The 15,418-nt window shown below is 35.7% G+C and overlaps 1 protein-coding gene and 1 non-coding gene across 5 annotated transcripts in view; both read left to right on the forward strand.

Moving 5' to 3' along the window:
• TBCK (TBC1 domain containing kinase) overlaps positions 1–15,418 on the forward strand; it is a 224,137-nt gene that overhangs the window by 177,823 nt on the left and 30,896 nt on the right. For all 4 annotated transcript variants that reach the window (XM_058721731.1, XM_058721729.1, XM_058721732.1 and 1 more), the window contains one exon: positions 5,499–5,674. In XM_058721731.1, the coding sequence (XP_058577714.1) occupies positions 5,499–5,674 (176 nt within the window). The remainder of the gene's footprint in view (positions 1–5,498; positions 5,675–15,418) is intronic.
• LOC131508244 (small nucleolar RNA SNORA71) lies at positions 1,636–1,767 on the forward strand. The gene has a single exon (XR_009259943.1). It is a non-coding gene; the product is annotated as a small nucleolar RNA SNORA71 (small nucleolar RNA).

Genomic DNA, 15,418 nt, shown 5'->3' on the forward strand with positions numbered 1-15,418 from the left:
TTCGAAGAAGACTATTGTATCACCAAAAATAAAAATAATTTATTTCTTCTTTTCCAATATTTGTACCCCTTATTTATTTTTCTTAGTGTCTCAATAGCAACTTCTATAAAAATAATAAATAATAAGCCTGATAGCTATATTTTAATAAGTCTGCCTCTGTGGTTCATCATTAAATAGAATGTCAAATATTTGCAATGAAGAACATCTTTCATCACCTAATTAACATTCTTTCTGATACATATTTACCATGAGTTTCTTTTTTTCAAAAGTTGAGAATAAATGCTGAGTTTTATCACTTATGGCTTTATGTCAATTATAGTGATGTTACATACTTTATGTCCTTTGACTAATTAAAGGTGATGGATTATTTTAAAAATTGTCCTAAGGTTGAACCATTCTTACTGGAATATGCCCCTACTTGGTTGTATAGTATGTCATTCTTTCAAGTTGGTAACTGCATTCAGTTTTATAGTTTTGAGATTTTAAAAAAATCTTTATTCTTAAGAAGTATTGTGTGTGTGTGTGTGTGTGTGTGTGTGTGTGTGTGTGTACATTTAGTGCTATCTTTGTCAGATTTAAGTATTAGTTTAAGGTAGCTTCATAAAATGCCCTCGGGCACTTCAGTGTTTCCTTTGCCTTGGAACAGTTATTATATGGATTCCCTTTGAGAATGAGACAGAATTGTTTGAGGAAAAATGTGTTTGGCACATTTTTCCCCACTTTATAGATGAAACAACTGGGCAGAGAGGTTATATATCACACCCAAAGTCATATACTGATAAGTAAGATGACCAAGATTTGAATCCAGATAGTCTGACTCCAAAGTCTGTGGTCTCCTCCCTGTAGACAGGGACTAATTCATAAGGGGCTTTCTATGCTATGCTGAGGAATTCTGACTTCATTCTATCAGTGGTTAGAAGTCATTGAGGTATTTTTAATTATAAAAGTTATATGATCAGATTTTTATTTTTAACTCAAATCATATTTGGAAGATGGATTAAAAGGAATGATTGTAGGTGAACAGGGAAGCAGAGAAAAGGGGAGAGAGAGAAAAAGAGAGGCAAACAACATCCATAGTCCATGTAAGAGATGATGAAGCCTTGAGATAGGGCAGTGAATCAGGGAACATATTCAAGAGGCTTTTTGGTGGAACTTGGGGATATGTTAGATGGGAATGAGGAATAAGGAAAAACAAAGTGTCTATGATTATTTCCAGATTTCTCTCTTGATAACCAGGTTAAAGTTAGTGCCAGGATCCATGACAGGAAATATGGGAAAAGTGTTCTAGATACCAGCCCTGTATTCTCAGAATTAAAATGCCTTTATAATTAAGAGCCCTTACATATAAAACATAAGTGTATACAGCTATACTTTTATGGTTCCTGGTTACATACTCAACCTAAAGATATACAGACATACTCTCATTAAAAGTCTACCATTTCAGACTCTCAGGTATCATCACAGAGTCATTTGCCCAGTAGTTTAATGTACACAGCAAAATGCCTGTCTTGTAACCAGGTTTAGGTTTTTCCTTGCTTGGTTAGGATTATCACTAATATGTCCAGCTAGTCATTTCAGACCATTCTACTGAAAGATGATTTTTTTTTCAGTAACACTGCTAAATAAATGGAGTCCACCTGCATTCGAAAGTGATCATGGTCTGTGTCCTGCTCATTGATATAGTTCAGGGAGAGGAGTTGCTGAAAGCACTTCCCCATGTTTGGAGGGTCCACTCCTGTCCCTTCCAAACTCTGGAGCTTTCCCACGCTTCTCCCACTACCTTTCAGGTGCCTCCTGGCACCTGCTATCTTACCACACGCTCTCTGTGCCTGACTCAGTGTGGTTTCTGTGCATCTCTAAAAAGGGAGAACGAGAGTGGGTCCTGCCTCAGTGAATGACTGAGTTGGTGTGGAGCCACAGCTGTGGTCTTCTGACACTGGTCTCTAATTTTGGCAGCCCTGTATCCTATTCTGCCCCTGCATTTGAGGTGATTACAGGCTGCCTATGTCCAGGTCATTGCAAAGGAAAAGTTGCAAGGTTTTCTTTATGTTCAGAGGTTCCAAAACAGGACAGCCTGAGGTGACCAAACATAAGGTAGATGGAGGGAGGCAGGCTTTCGGTGCATTCAACTCCTAAGACCTAGATTTTTCCAATGTTTTCCTGTTGATGAGCATAGCAGTTTCTTGGACATGTAAGCAGTGCCAAGTGCTTCTTGTCCTCTATAGGAGTGTCTGTTGACTGCTGTTCTATGTATGTGAGAGGCGACCTCAGGGAGAACCTGGATCAGGAGGTCTCAGGCAGGTCTGCAGGCTCCACAAGAGGTGTCATCTTATCAGCCAAGCACTAGGCCATGGGGCGCTGAGGTCAGCCCTCATTCCAGAAACTATTGAAGTAAGTCCCAAAGTCATGAGTCATTAGCCCTTGGATTTGCTAATACTTCTCTCCAAGATTCTTTTGGTGTTGTTTGTGGACACCAGAGGGCCAGAGATTAGAGAAGGAGTCCACACATGAAGCATCCCCAGAGTGCCTCCCGCTGTCCACTCAGAGTATCATGGATCAACTCTTCACACAGGAGATCAAAGGGAAAGACCTGGGGCTGGGGCTGGGGCCAGGGTCCACTTCAGCTGTCTCTGAGTCTTGACAACAATAACCAGAGAGGCCATAAACAGGGAAGGCCTGTTCCATGTCCCTCTGCTATACCTAGAATGACTTGAATGACCAAGAATTTTTCTCTTGAATTGCAGCTGCTCATTGCTTTTCCTCTCCACCTAAACATTCAATAAACTTTACAGACTTGAAAAAAAATTCTGACCCTAGGTTGACTACAAAATATGAATTTTTTTAAAGAAGTAGTTCTCAGACAAATTGGCTTGTGATATTTGGATGTCTAACCTTAATATACATTGTGTGTGTGTGTGTATATTATATTATACATATATATATACATATATATATGTATATATATATATATAAAATTCTCAGGCAGAAATGATAAACTAATAGATATTTCCAGAGTTGTTCTATAGTTATCTTAAGTTCTTATTCAATATCCATAAACAAAGTGCCATGAATTTGAAACCCAGTCACACAGGAAAATGCCAAGATCAATGATACTAAATGAGAAAGAAAAATTGTACAAAGGAAGTTTTATTTTTATACCTCTAGGTGGAAATTGTACAACGAATAGTAAAATTGCATATAAAATTATCTTAATAAAAGAAAAACTAGATTCTGTATTTCAATATTATAAGTATTTTCTTTTTAAAGCAAAGTAGTTTAGGGGCGCCTGGGTGGCTCAGTCGGTTAAGCGGCCGACTTCAGCTCAGGTCACGATCTCGCGGTCCGGGAGTTCCAGCCCCGCGTCGGGCTCTGGGCTGATGGCTCAGAGCCTGGAGCCTGCTTCCTGCTTCCGATTCTGTGTCTCCCTCTCTCTCTGCCCCTCCCCCGTTCATGCTCTGTCTCTCTCTGTCTCAAAAATAAATAAAATAAAAATTAAAAAAAATTAAAAAAATAAAGCAAAGTAGTTTAATTTGCCCTAATTTACTAATCTCCTAAAATTAATTTGCAGAGGAACTTGCATGAATCATATTAAAGTTCTTCACTGATTTACACTCACACAATTTCAGAAAGTTCTGAATTTGTCAGTGATTCCTGTCTTCTGTTTTAACCATTTTACGTAGCAATTGCTCTTTGAGAAACTCCTTATATATGATACATTTGATTGGAACCAATGCCAAGGTCAAATCTTTCTTCAATCAATCAGTTCTTCATGGAGAATACGTTGGTCAAATTCTCTGTCAGATTCTCTTCTTCATCAGCCAGGGCACATCTTTTATTCAGACAAAACGTCAGTTTGAAATGCTGCATTCATCACTAAATGACTAAAAGCAGAACTAGGGTAATCAAAAGTTCTTCATCTTCATAATGTACGACTTCATGTGAAGGCTGTGAAAAATACCTATTGAGATTGCACTCTAACAAAAAAGGATATGGAAGCATTGATTGTATGGCTTGCTGATTTTAAAGCTCTTTTATCTTTCTGAAAGACTTTTAATTTCAGAATGTTTAAGTAGATTTAATTCATAATATTAAAAAATTAAAATTTCTAATGTCTCTTTTTTATTAAGAGCCATAAACCCACAAAGCTTAGCAATTTCCATTTCTATTTAAAAGCTAATGAAGTGGGAGAAAATGGGCTTTACCACTAAAGAATTTACAGCATAGTAAGGGAAACCCAGGGGATAAGAGCTAACATTGAAATTACAACTGAAAATAAGTGTCTCTTGTTTTCTGATGGTTACCAGAGGGGAGGTAAGTGGTGGGGATGGGTGAAATAGGTGATGAGGATTAAGGAGTGCACTCGTGATGAGCACGGGGTGATGTATGGAAGTGCTGAATCACTATATTGTACACCTGAAACTGATATTACACTGTATGTGAATTAAATGGAATTCAAATAAAAACTTTAAAAAAAGATTTTTTAAAAAGTTTGTCTGATAAGTGATCCATATGCTTTATTCTCTCCTGCCTAGAAATTCTAAATTGGAAATTCTAAGTGTGGTAGCCCACAGAATTGCAAAAAGAGAGAAAATGAGTAAATGAGATAATAGACTCAGCTTTGAAAACTTATTAAGCATATAAATAAATCTGTTCTTTTCGATCCCTACGTTTCAATCAAGTGAATTTTGAAAGTTCTTAAATTCCTAAGTTATGTTAAATAAGTTTTCTGGAGTGACTACTAGTGCTCCATAAATTATGTTGAATTGAGTCAAGTTGTATTGCATTGCCTTTTGTAGGGAGAAAATCCCTCTCCCTATGAAATAACCTGGAAAACAATTGTAAATAGCCCATGGTCTGAATCAGTCTTACAGCAGGTAGTAGTCACATAGGCCAAAAAACTAGTTTGATTGTCTGGAATCTGATTTTACCTCCTTCACAATTAAGATGCATTGTCAATTTTGTTCACTATCTAAGAAAGCATTATGTTGCTCTGCATTCTTCTCTGAGAATCTAATGTTAGTCAACTATCCATATATAACATAAATTATGTTACAAAAGTCTAATATGTATATTAGAACCAGGTTCTTTAATTAGTATCTATACTGAGTTACAATGCAATTTCTTATATCACCAGAGTTTTAATTAATGTAATTCACAACAATAGTAATTATGCTTGAAAAAAGTGAAACGTGCTTAAAGGAGCTATCTTCAAAGATACACAGTGCTCTCATAAGGAAAAATCTGCCTCATCTCTATCTATCACATTTGAGCCAGGAGCTTGTAGTGAAGCAAAAGAATAATGGCTTACTCTCTGTATGAGTAAGTAAACCTCAATAGTAAGGAATACAGTTGCACAGTAGATCACTAATGTGAGATACAGTTTCCTGTACTATGTGCTATAGTGATTGATATCAAGAGCCTAAAGATATTCTGTATTGGCTATAGTTTGTCTGTCTATAATACTCTCAAAATTTGTGTTGCTTGTATGTTTTTTTCAGTCAAGAGAATCCATCCCATTAAATGACCTAAAGTCAGAAGTATCACCCAGGATTTCAGCAGAGGACCTGATTGACTTGTGTGAACTCACAGTGACAGGCCATTTCAAAACACCCACGAAGAAGACAAAGTCCAGTAAACCAAAGCTCCTGGTAGTTGACATCCGGAACAGTGAAGAGTATCCTTCACACTTGTGGTTTTAAAGGGTGGTACTGCCTCATTCATAAGGTTTTCTTTCCATTTAAAGGGTATGTGGTAAAAACAATGAACATATCTAGGATTCTTCTGAATTGAAATAGCTAAATAACTCTCAAAACTAGATGCCAGAATAGATTTGCATAGTATTTTATAACATTGCATGACCTTAAAACAGTTTCCAAACACCAGAATACAGGGATTTTTTTCTTTGTTTTTGTGTTTCTCTAGTGTATATTGCTGTTCTTGGGGGTATTTGAATCCTTCTTGCTATAGATAAAATTTTGGCAAAGGTGAAGAGTATTTAGCTGGCGTATTCATAGCCTAGAAAGAGAGATTACCAGATGTCAACATTGAACTTATATTTATTATAATTTTCAAAATATTGTCTTAGAGAACATATTATTTTTTTACTGACATTTTGCTATTAAATGTACCATAACTTCTTGGGATTTTGCTTGGCATTAAAGTATGAACAGTTACAAAATAGTAACAGTTTAATCTTTCTCCTTATGTCTTCATCTGTCAGATTCTCATGAAGCATCCCTTATTTCTCTGTACTTGAGAATCTAGGTAAATGGTTTTCAGACTTCTTTTTTAACAGGGTAACTCCCTTTTAAAATAAATTCTTTCTTAGAAATTCAATATATAAAATGAAGAAATTTTAAATGATTTTCTTCATTTGTTAATATTTACACCATTTACTAAGTATAAATGAGAGTTATATGAAAATGAAGGTTAACAGATTGGTGGCTTCTCATATGCTAAAATTGGCATATATATTTTCATCTGCATATTTTCAATCACAATTTTTGAAATGAAATTTTAAAATTAAATTTAAACTGTTCATTTGCAGAACTCTTGAAGCAATCCATAGAATCTTAGAGTACTAAGAATACAGTTTGGGAGCCTACTATTTCAAATGATATATCCCCATCTTTTTGTGAAAAGTTAACTACTTTTTATTTTCCATAAATTTCAAAAGACCACTAAGTTTAGAGAGAGTATAAGTGTTTATGTCCCTGGTTGTTAGGTCTTCAAGGACACTGGAAGTTCCTTCACAAAGTAGGTGAGTGGATTCCCAAAAGAAGCATTTAATTCCAGTTGACTGACTGGTCAAGGACTCCTGCTCTAAAAGTTCTTATGTATTAGGTCAAGGGTTTAAAATACATTCAATTTTTTAACTTTTTACTTTGTTTCTTTTGGTTATGCCTGTAGTAATAGTCTCTCATAAAACCATCAAAAAGCATAGTATTAGGGGTGCCTGGGTGGCTCAGTCAGTTAAGTGTCCGACTTCGACTAAGGTCATGATCTCATGGTTCGTGGGTTCGAGCCCTGCATCAGGCTCTGTGCTGACAGTTTAGAGCCTGGAGCCTGCTTCAGATTCTATGTCTCCCTCTGTCTCTGCCCTTACCCTGCTGTGCTCTCTCTCTCAAAGATAAATAAACATTAAAAATTTTTTTTTAAACATAGCATTATTGTGCCCTATTTTAAAGACTACTAAAATAATGAAAATAGCTTGTATTTAAGACTACTTATTAAGACAATTCTTCTGATACTTCCTTTCAAATAATTTAAATAACTATTGGAAATTTTAAAGTACACACCATGTGAAAGTGACATTCAAACCAAGGTTTTTCAAACCTCATAGTCAACTCTCCTTTAGTTTCTTCAGGATAAATATAAATAGAACAGCAGAAAGCAGAGCAGCTAGCCTGATCATTGTTATCTGAGGAGTATGGATGAGTTGCCTAATGTAGGAATGCCTTTCTGTCATCTTGCGATACGTGGCTCAAAGTTGCAACTAGGCAGACCTGGGTTGTTGTTTTAGTCTTTACAATTGCAGGCTGAACAGAAAAAAATCAGTATTGCTTTGTGCCATTTTGTGGGGATGTGGTCCTAAGGGAATACAGAAAGAAAAATAAAGTCACCCATCTTTTATGACCCTCCCAAAGGACCCAACTTGTGAAATTTTCTAAATCCCCTTTTGAAAGCCTGTTTTAAAACCAAAGTATTCTTAAAGTTGGGTTATTTATCTTCACAACATTTCTAAGTTGTTTTTATTTTGTTTTGTTTTTTGTTTTTTTGGTATCCTCTTATTTTATCACGTATCTACTTTGTCTCACCTCTAAATACCAATTATTGGCACCTTTGTATCAATCAGTGCTTTGAGAGGAATCACAAGCTAAACTCTTTTCAAGAGTCATTGGGTATCATTGGGTCTCTTCTAAGTATCAAGAATATAGTGAAGAGTGGAGAGCTGTGGGTTCTAAGAATCCTTTCCAATGAAGTATCTAAACTTCCTACCTACGGCTTTCCAGGGCTAAAAAACTGAGACCTTTTATATTCTCATGATGTACACCATTTGATTACATTATGAGGAAATAAATAACATTTTTTTTTCTATTAATCTTAAATTCTGTCCTCAAAGAATCAAAGATAAGGGGAAAGTGTGTTTCATAGTAATGAAGAGATTCATAAATTTAGTGTTTCAAATTAATATATTAGACTGTGTTTTTTTATTTCTTCAGATGTCATCATTAATAGCAACCAATAAATATTCCTCTCTACTGTACTATGGATAATTTTTTTTAAGAAGATGGCATAAAATATAGTTCTTGTTCAGTAGGTTGCTTTTAATATGAAGAATATAAAACATGAAAATATTTTATGTGGAAAATAAATGAACAGTAAGGACATTTATGTATGAAGTGCTAAATGAGTAGTACAAACAAAAAGTGTATCAGCAAAAAAGTAATCTCTGGATAACAGAGGCAAGGTAGGGATAGGGCTCACGTCCTTATAATCTTTGCAGCCCCAGCACCAGGTGTGGCACCTAGAAAGTACCCAGAAACTACTTTTATAACGAAAACAGCAGGGTGGAAGACACAGTGCCACAAGACTCCTACCGTTACTCTTCAAAGTTATAAAGAAACAGTTGGCAATATGTAAGCCTTTTTACATTCTGTAAGTGATCCAGTGACTTTCTACCTTTAAAATCAGAAGCAAAATAGTACTTACAAGAAGTCAGTAGAATCAGAATTTAGAGCTACAAGCATTCATCTAATCTAACATTCGTTCCTTCAACACATATTTACTGGGTGTCTTGGTATATGATAGTCAGCAGCTAGCGTACTAGAGTTTGAGGATTTGTTGGTGAACAAAATGACAAGTTTCTTTCTCTCATGGAAACTGCATTTTAATTGGACAGATAGATGTATATCTATCGTATGATCTTAAACAGTAATAAATGCTATATATAAAAATAAAGCAGAGAAAGAGAATGACAGTTTTGTAAAGTACTCATGGAAAACCTCTCAAAAAAGATAATATTTCAGCAGAGCTAAATGATGTAAAGGGGAGGAATGTTCTAGGCAGAAAGAAGAACAGGGGCATTGACCCTGGTGTATGAACATGCTTGGCCATTTTGGACCAGCAACAACACCAGCAATGTAAGAGATTAAGTCAGAGGAAGTAAAATCACTGAAGCCAAGAGAAAGTATAGGATGGTCAGAAATCTCTGCAGTGTGGTTTTAGAGTTAGTAACATGTCCACAATTCCTTGGATACCTGTAATTACTAACTTCTGAAAATCTACAATCTACAATAATGTACAGCTATAATTGACCTCTCCCAGTGTGCCAAGCATGATGCTAGCCTTATGATGTAGATTCTGCTAATATGTCTGTTTTACTGATGAAGAAACTGAGGCCTGAAAAGGCTGAGCAACTTGCCCAAGGCCATCTAACTGGCAGTAAGAGCTAAACTCATGCTCCTAAATTTTATGCAGGTGACTATTTGGTCTCTGCATAGGGCTGTTAAGCATAAACAAGACTGAGACAAATGAGTGAATATAAATTAATGACTGAATGAGACATGTATTGATTCTAAACTATGTGTTCAGATGCTATACACATTCCTTCAAATCTTACACACAAACTAAGCTATTACTTTCAGCGCCTTATATAGGGGGGCCTAATCCCTAATAAACAAATCTGCCAGTAGTTGTCTTTATATAGATATGGACACAAATTCGAGGAAAAGTGAACTTTTGAGGGGGAGGGCAGGGTGGCATGCCAGTTGAACTCTTACTTTAATGAATCAGTCAGCTATTCAATATGTTATCAAGCATCATATTTATGGTCAATTTTAAGTGCCGACTTGTCCAGGTATGGTGTCCAGATATTTGGTTAAACATTATTCTGGGTATTTCTTCTTCTTTTTTTTAATCCTCTGCCTTTTATTCCCGTGATGTATTCATTCCATAACTGGAAGCCTGTATGCCTCTTGTATATTCTTACCTTCTTTATCATATATAAACTGACTATATAAGTATGGGTTTATTTCTGGGCTTTCTGTTTTGTTCCATTTATCTATATATCCTTTTATGTGCCAGTACCACACTGTTTTGATTACTACAACTTTGTAGTATATCTTAAAACCTAGGATTGTGATACCTCTGGCTTTGTTCTTCTTTCTCAGAATTTCTTTGGCTAGTCAGACTCTTCTGTGGTTCCATACAAATGTTAGTATTATTTCCAAAAGTTTTGTTAAATACACTGCTGGTATTCTGATAGGTATTGCATTGAATCTGTAGATTGCTTTAGGTAGCATGGAAATTTTAATAATATTAATCCTTTTAATCCATGAGCATGGAATATCTTTCTGTGTGTTTGTGTCATCTTCAATTTCTTTCAAGAGTGTTTTATGGTTTTCAAAGTATAGGTCTTTCATCTCCTTAAGTTTATTCCTAAGTATTTTTTTTTGGTTCAATTGTAAATGAAGTTGTTTTCTTAATTTCTCTTTCTCCTATTTTGTTACTAGTATATAGAAATGCTACTGATTTTTAAAAATTTTTTAAGTTTATTTATATTCAAGAGAGAGAGAGAGAGAGTGAGTGAGCATGAACGGAGGAGCGGTAGAAAGAGACAGAGACAGAATCTGAAGCAGGCTCCAAGCTCTGAGATGTCAGCACACAGCCTGACACGGGGCTGGAACTCACAAGTCATGAGATCATGACCTGAGATGAAGTCAGATGCTTAACAGACTGAGCCACCCAGGCACCCTGAGAAATGCTACTGATTTCTCAGTGTTGATTTTATGTCCTGCAACTTGACTGAATTCATTTATTATTTCTAGTAGTTTTTTTGGTAGTCTTTAAGATGTTCTATGTATAGTATTGTGTCATCTGCAAATTGTGACAGTTTAACTTCTTCTTTACCAATATGGATGCCTCTTTTTTTTCCCTTGTCTAGTTGCTATGACCAAGACTTCCAGTACTGTGTTTAATAAAAGTGGTGAGAGTGGACATCCTTGTCTCCTTCCTGATCTTACAGGAAAAGCACTCAGTTTTTCATCATTTAGTATGATGTTAACTGTGGGACTTTCAGATATAGCCTTTGTTATATTGAGATATGTTCCCTCCAAGCTCACCTTGTTGAGAGATTTTAACAATGAATGGGTGTTGAATTTTGTCAGATGCTTTTTTTGCATCTGTTAAGATGATCAGATGATTTTTATCCTTTGTGTTGATTTGTGAATATCGAATCATCCTTGCATCCCCAGAATAAATCCCACTTGAGAAAACTGAACTATTTTATTTTTTTTAATGTTTATTTATTTTTGAGACAGAGAGAGAGCATGAATGAGGGAGGGTCAGAGAGAGAGGGAGACACAGAATCTGAAACAGGCTCCAGGCTCTGAGCTGTCAGCACAGAGCCCGACGTGGGGCTCGAACTCACAGACTGTGAGATCATGACCTGAGCCGAAGTTGGCCACTTAACCGACTGAGCCACCCAGGCTCCCCTAAACTGAACTATTTTAAATATTGGATAGCAAAGTTGGAATACATTGAGGGATGCATGTTAGAAAGATATTTTTCTACTATAATGACTTAATTTATAAGATTTAATCCATTAAAAATATTCTTCTATTAAATCTTCCCAAAACCTATCATTAGATTCTGGTGTTTTAAAATTTAACAAATGAAAGCCTATTGAAATCCTTATAATACTTTTTAAAGGAATTATTTTTGTAGATTATCTCTTTTTTTATTTGAATTTTCTTAGTTAACATACAGTGCAATATTGGTTTCAGGAATACAATTCAGTGATTCATCACTTACATACAACACCCAGTGCTCATCACATGTGCCTTCCTAGTACCCATTACCCATCTAGCCCATGTGGGTAGAGAGAGGTAGGTAGGAGAGGTAGGTCCTCTCCATCAATCCTCAGTTTGTTGTCTATCATTTAGAGTCTCTTGTGGTATGTTTCCCTCTCTCCTCTTCCCCCTGCCCTTTTCATATGTTCATCTGTTTTGTTTCCTAAATTCCACATATTAGTGAAATCATACCCTTTTTTTCATTATCAGATTGACTTATTTCACTTAGTATAATACATTCTATCTACATCTGCATCATTGCAAATGGCAAGATTTCATTGTTTTTGATGGCTGAGTAATGTCTATCTATCTACACCACATCTTTTTTATCCATTCATCCGTCAATGGACATTTGGGCTCTCTCCATAATTTGGCTGCCGTTGATAATGCTGCTATAAACATTGGGATGCATATACCCCTTTGAATGTGTATTTTTGTATCCTTTAGGTAAATACCTAATAGTGTAATTGCTAGATCATAACGTAGTTCTAATTTCACTTTTTTGAAGAACCTACATACTGTTCTCCAGAGTGGTTGCACCACTTTGCATTCCTACCAACAGTGCAAGAGGGTTCTCCTTTCTCTGCTTCTTCCCCAACACCTGTTGTTTCTTGTATTATTAATTATAGCCATTCTGAGGATGTGAGGTGGTATCTCATTGTGCTTTTGATTTCTATTTCCCTGATGATGAGTAATGTTGAGCATCTTTTCATGTGTCTGTGAGATATCTGGATGTCTTCTTTGAAAAAGTGTCTATTAATGTCTTCTGATTTCTTAACTGGATTATTTGTTTTTTGGGTTGAGTTTGATAAGTTCTTTATAGATTTTGAATAGTAACCCTTTATCAGATATGTCATTTGCAAATATTTTCTCCCATTCTGCAGACTGTCTTTTAGTTTTGTTGTTTCCTTTGCTGTGCAGAAGCTTTTTATCTTGATGAGGTCCCAATACTTCATGTTTTCTTTTGTTTACCTTGTGTTGGGTAGCTCTTAATTCTGACCAAAGTAAGTATTTGCAATTAAACTCTGAGATTTATGTGACTTTACCTCTCTGTTTATGAAATTAATAAATATTTAATGCTAGTATATTTTTTAAAATAATTTTATTTCTCCCTTGCCAACAAAATGTAGTCCTGTACTTTGGGGGGGGGGGGCGGAGAAACTAACACCTTTTCCTTCCCCCAAAGAAAATAAGTTATTTTTGAAGTATTGTTTATAATATTTCTCCAATTGTTTATAGTCTCTATATATAATTTTTATCCTCTATTTTGCTTTTATAGATCATTTAAATGGGAAAATTTAGCCAATACTGTTCTTATATCTTCATATAGGTGAAAATTTTGTTTTCTTAATTTGTTCTTTCAGGAGATTAAGAATCTAAAATTAAGTTTTATCTCATCTTTTTTACTTCTGTAAAGTAATTGGAATGATTGTTTATGAAAGGGAGAGAGGCAGTCATTTTTCAACAAAATAAGTTACTGTCTACCAATGAATTTAAGGGATAGTGTTATCACCCCCTAGTACCCTCCCATGTGTGTAAGGGATGAAAAATATTTTTTTTCCTCTACCCTTCTAAGTTCTTGGCTGGGATTCTGTAAGAGAAGACAAATTAACAAGCGAAAAGCATACAAATTTATTTAATATAAGTTTTACGTGGCATGGGAGCCTTCATAAGGAAATGAAGATCTGAAGGAGTGGTTAAGCCTGAGAGTTTTTATGCCAGGCCTGATGAAGAGAAGACAGTGGCAGTAAAATGTGAAAGGACAACGGAAGTGTGAGCTAAATTTAGTTACACTAGGGGAAACTTAGCAAGGCCTGTTTGTTCAGATTTCTGTCAGTGTCCCTCTGTCTTAGAGATAAGGATGTCCCTATCCTCTGAGTATAGGGAAGACACCTCTCAGTTGAGGGTTCTATGTCTTGATTCGGGGAAAGCTCACCAGTCCTTTCTGCACATGCCCTTTCTTCAGTTTAAAATATTCAGTATACCAAGATGCCATATATAGGGGTAGTGTTCCCTGAACCCCATCATCTGAAATTTTGCTAAAGCTTCAGTCATTTAGCTTAGAATATAAATATTCCCCATTAAAATACAAATACCCTGCAAGAGGTAATATTTTAATCTATTATCAATTTTTAGGATAGTAGGTAAGGAAAGGCGTATCAGCAGTTTGAGGGAACTACTCCTAAGTTCAGTACGGACCAGTAGGGGTGAGGAATACAGAAAAGGAAAGAGGGAGAACGTGAAGATGGACTTCACCCACTTGCCAATAAAGACATAATCCCAACTTTCAAATAAGAAGCCTGGAGATAATCTAATCTAAATTCTTAATATAAGAGCTGAACAGTTCATGTCAGTCAGACTAAACAGCTAAGTTTCTATTGAAATCATATTTAATTTTTGTTTTTATAAGAAAGAAACATAAGAGACACCTGGATGGCTCAGTCAGTTAAGCATCTGATTCTTGACTTTGGCTCAGGTCACGATCTCATAGTTGACAGGATAAAGCCCTATGTCGGGCTCTGCGCTGACAGCATGGAGCCTGCTTGGGATTCTCTCTCTCCTTCACTCTCTGCTCCTGCACACACGCACTCTCTCTCAAAATAAATAAATTAAATTAAATAAAAATGAAATGTTAATATAGGTAAAGGCTTAAGTCAGTGATATTTGTTCTAATACAAATTATAGGGATTTCAGAGCAAATAATAATTGCATATTTTAAAGAGGCAGCAGAAAGTGTTTCTCATATGGTGACATAAATTTCACAAGTAATGTTAATAGTTTCAAAGATAATATATAAGCCAAACTGTTGTTTTCTTTAGTGGTTCTAAATAGAGTTTCAAATTTTCTAGAGTTCATATTGAGTGGTCTTAGTCTTGTAAATGTGGTTCCAACTGATATTATTTGTAAACAAAAATACTTTGAAGGAATGTTATTCTCATATGCTTGAGTTCAAAGTAATTTAGAGATACTTGTGTTCAGAGCAGAATAGATATTGAGGAGGTTTAGTAGGATTTTTTTCATCCCATTTGGGTCTAGGTTCAAGCTACCTGAATTAAAATGTATAGCTAGTTGTATTCCCATTTCTGAATGGACCTTGTGTAATATGAGACTGTATGGTAACCACTGCTGGAATGTCCCCACTTGACAGTGTGGAGCCTGCTCAGGATTCTTGCTCGCTTGCTCTCTCTCTCTCTCTGCCCCTCCCCCCAAAAAACTAAATAAACATTTTAATAAAAATAAATAAATAGTTACAATGCAGTGTTAAATGCTCTATGTTTGAGGCATACCCAGAAGCTAGGAATGTTAAGAATGGCCACCCAAGCCAAGTGATACCTGAGATGGGTTTTGAAAGACAAGTAGAAGTTACCCCAGCAATGAAGAGATAAAGGACATTTTAGACTGAAAAAACAACATACTGTATGAGTGCACAGAGACAGTGAGAAAGACACATTCAGGAAATTACAAGTACTCTGGATATGCATGGCTGGAATACATGAGGGTAGGAAATGATACTAGAGTAGCAAAGGCAGCTTCGTGGAGAATGTTGCATATGATGCCAAGAAATT

This window comes from Neofelis nebulosa, chromosome 3, assembly GCF_028018385.1.
Source record: "Neofelis nebulosa isolate mNeoNeb1 chromosome 3, mNeoNeb1.pri, whole genome shotgun sequence".
Classification (NCBI taxonomy): Eukaryota; Metazoa; Chordata; class Mammalia; order Carnivora; family Felidae; genus Neofelis; species Neofelis nebulosa.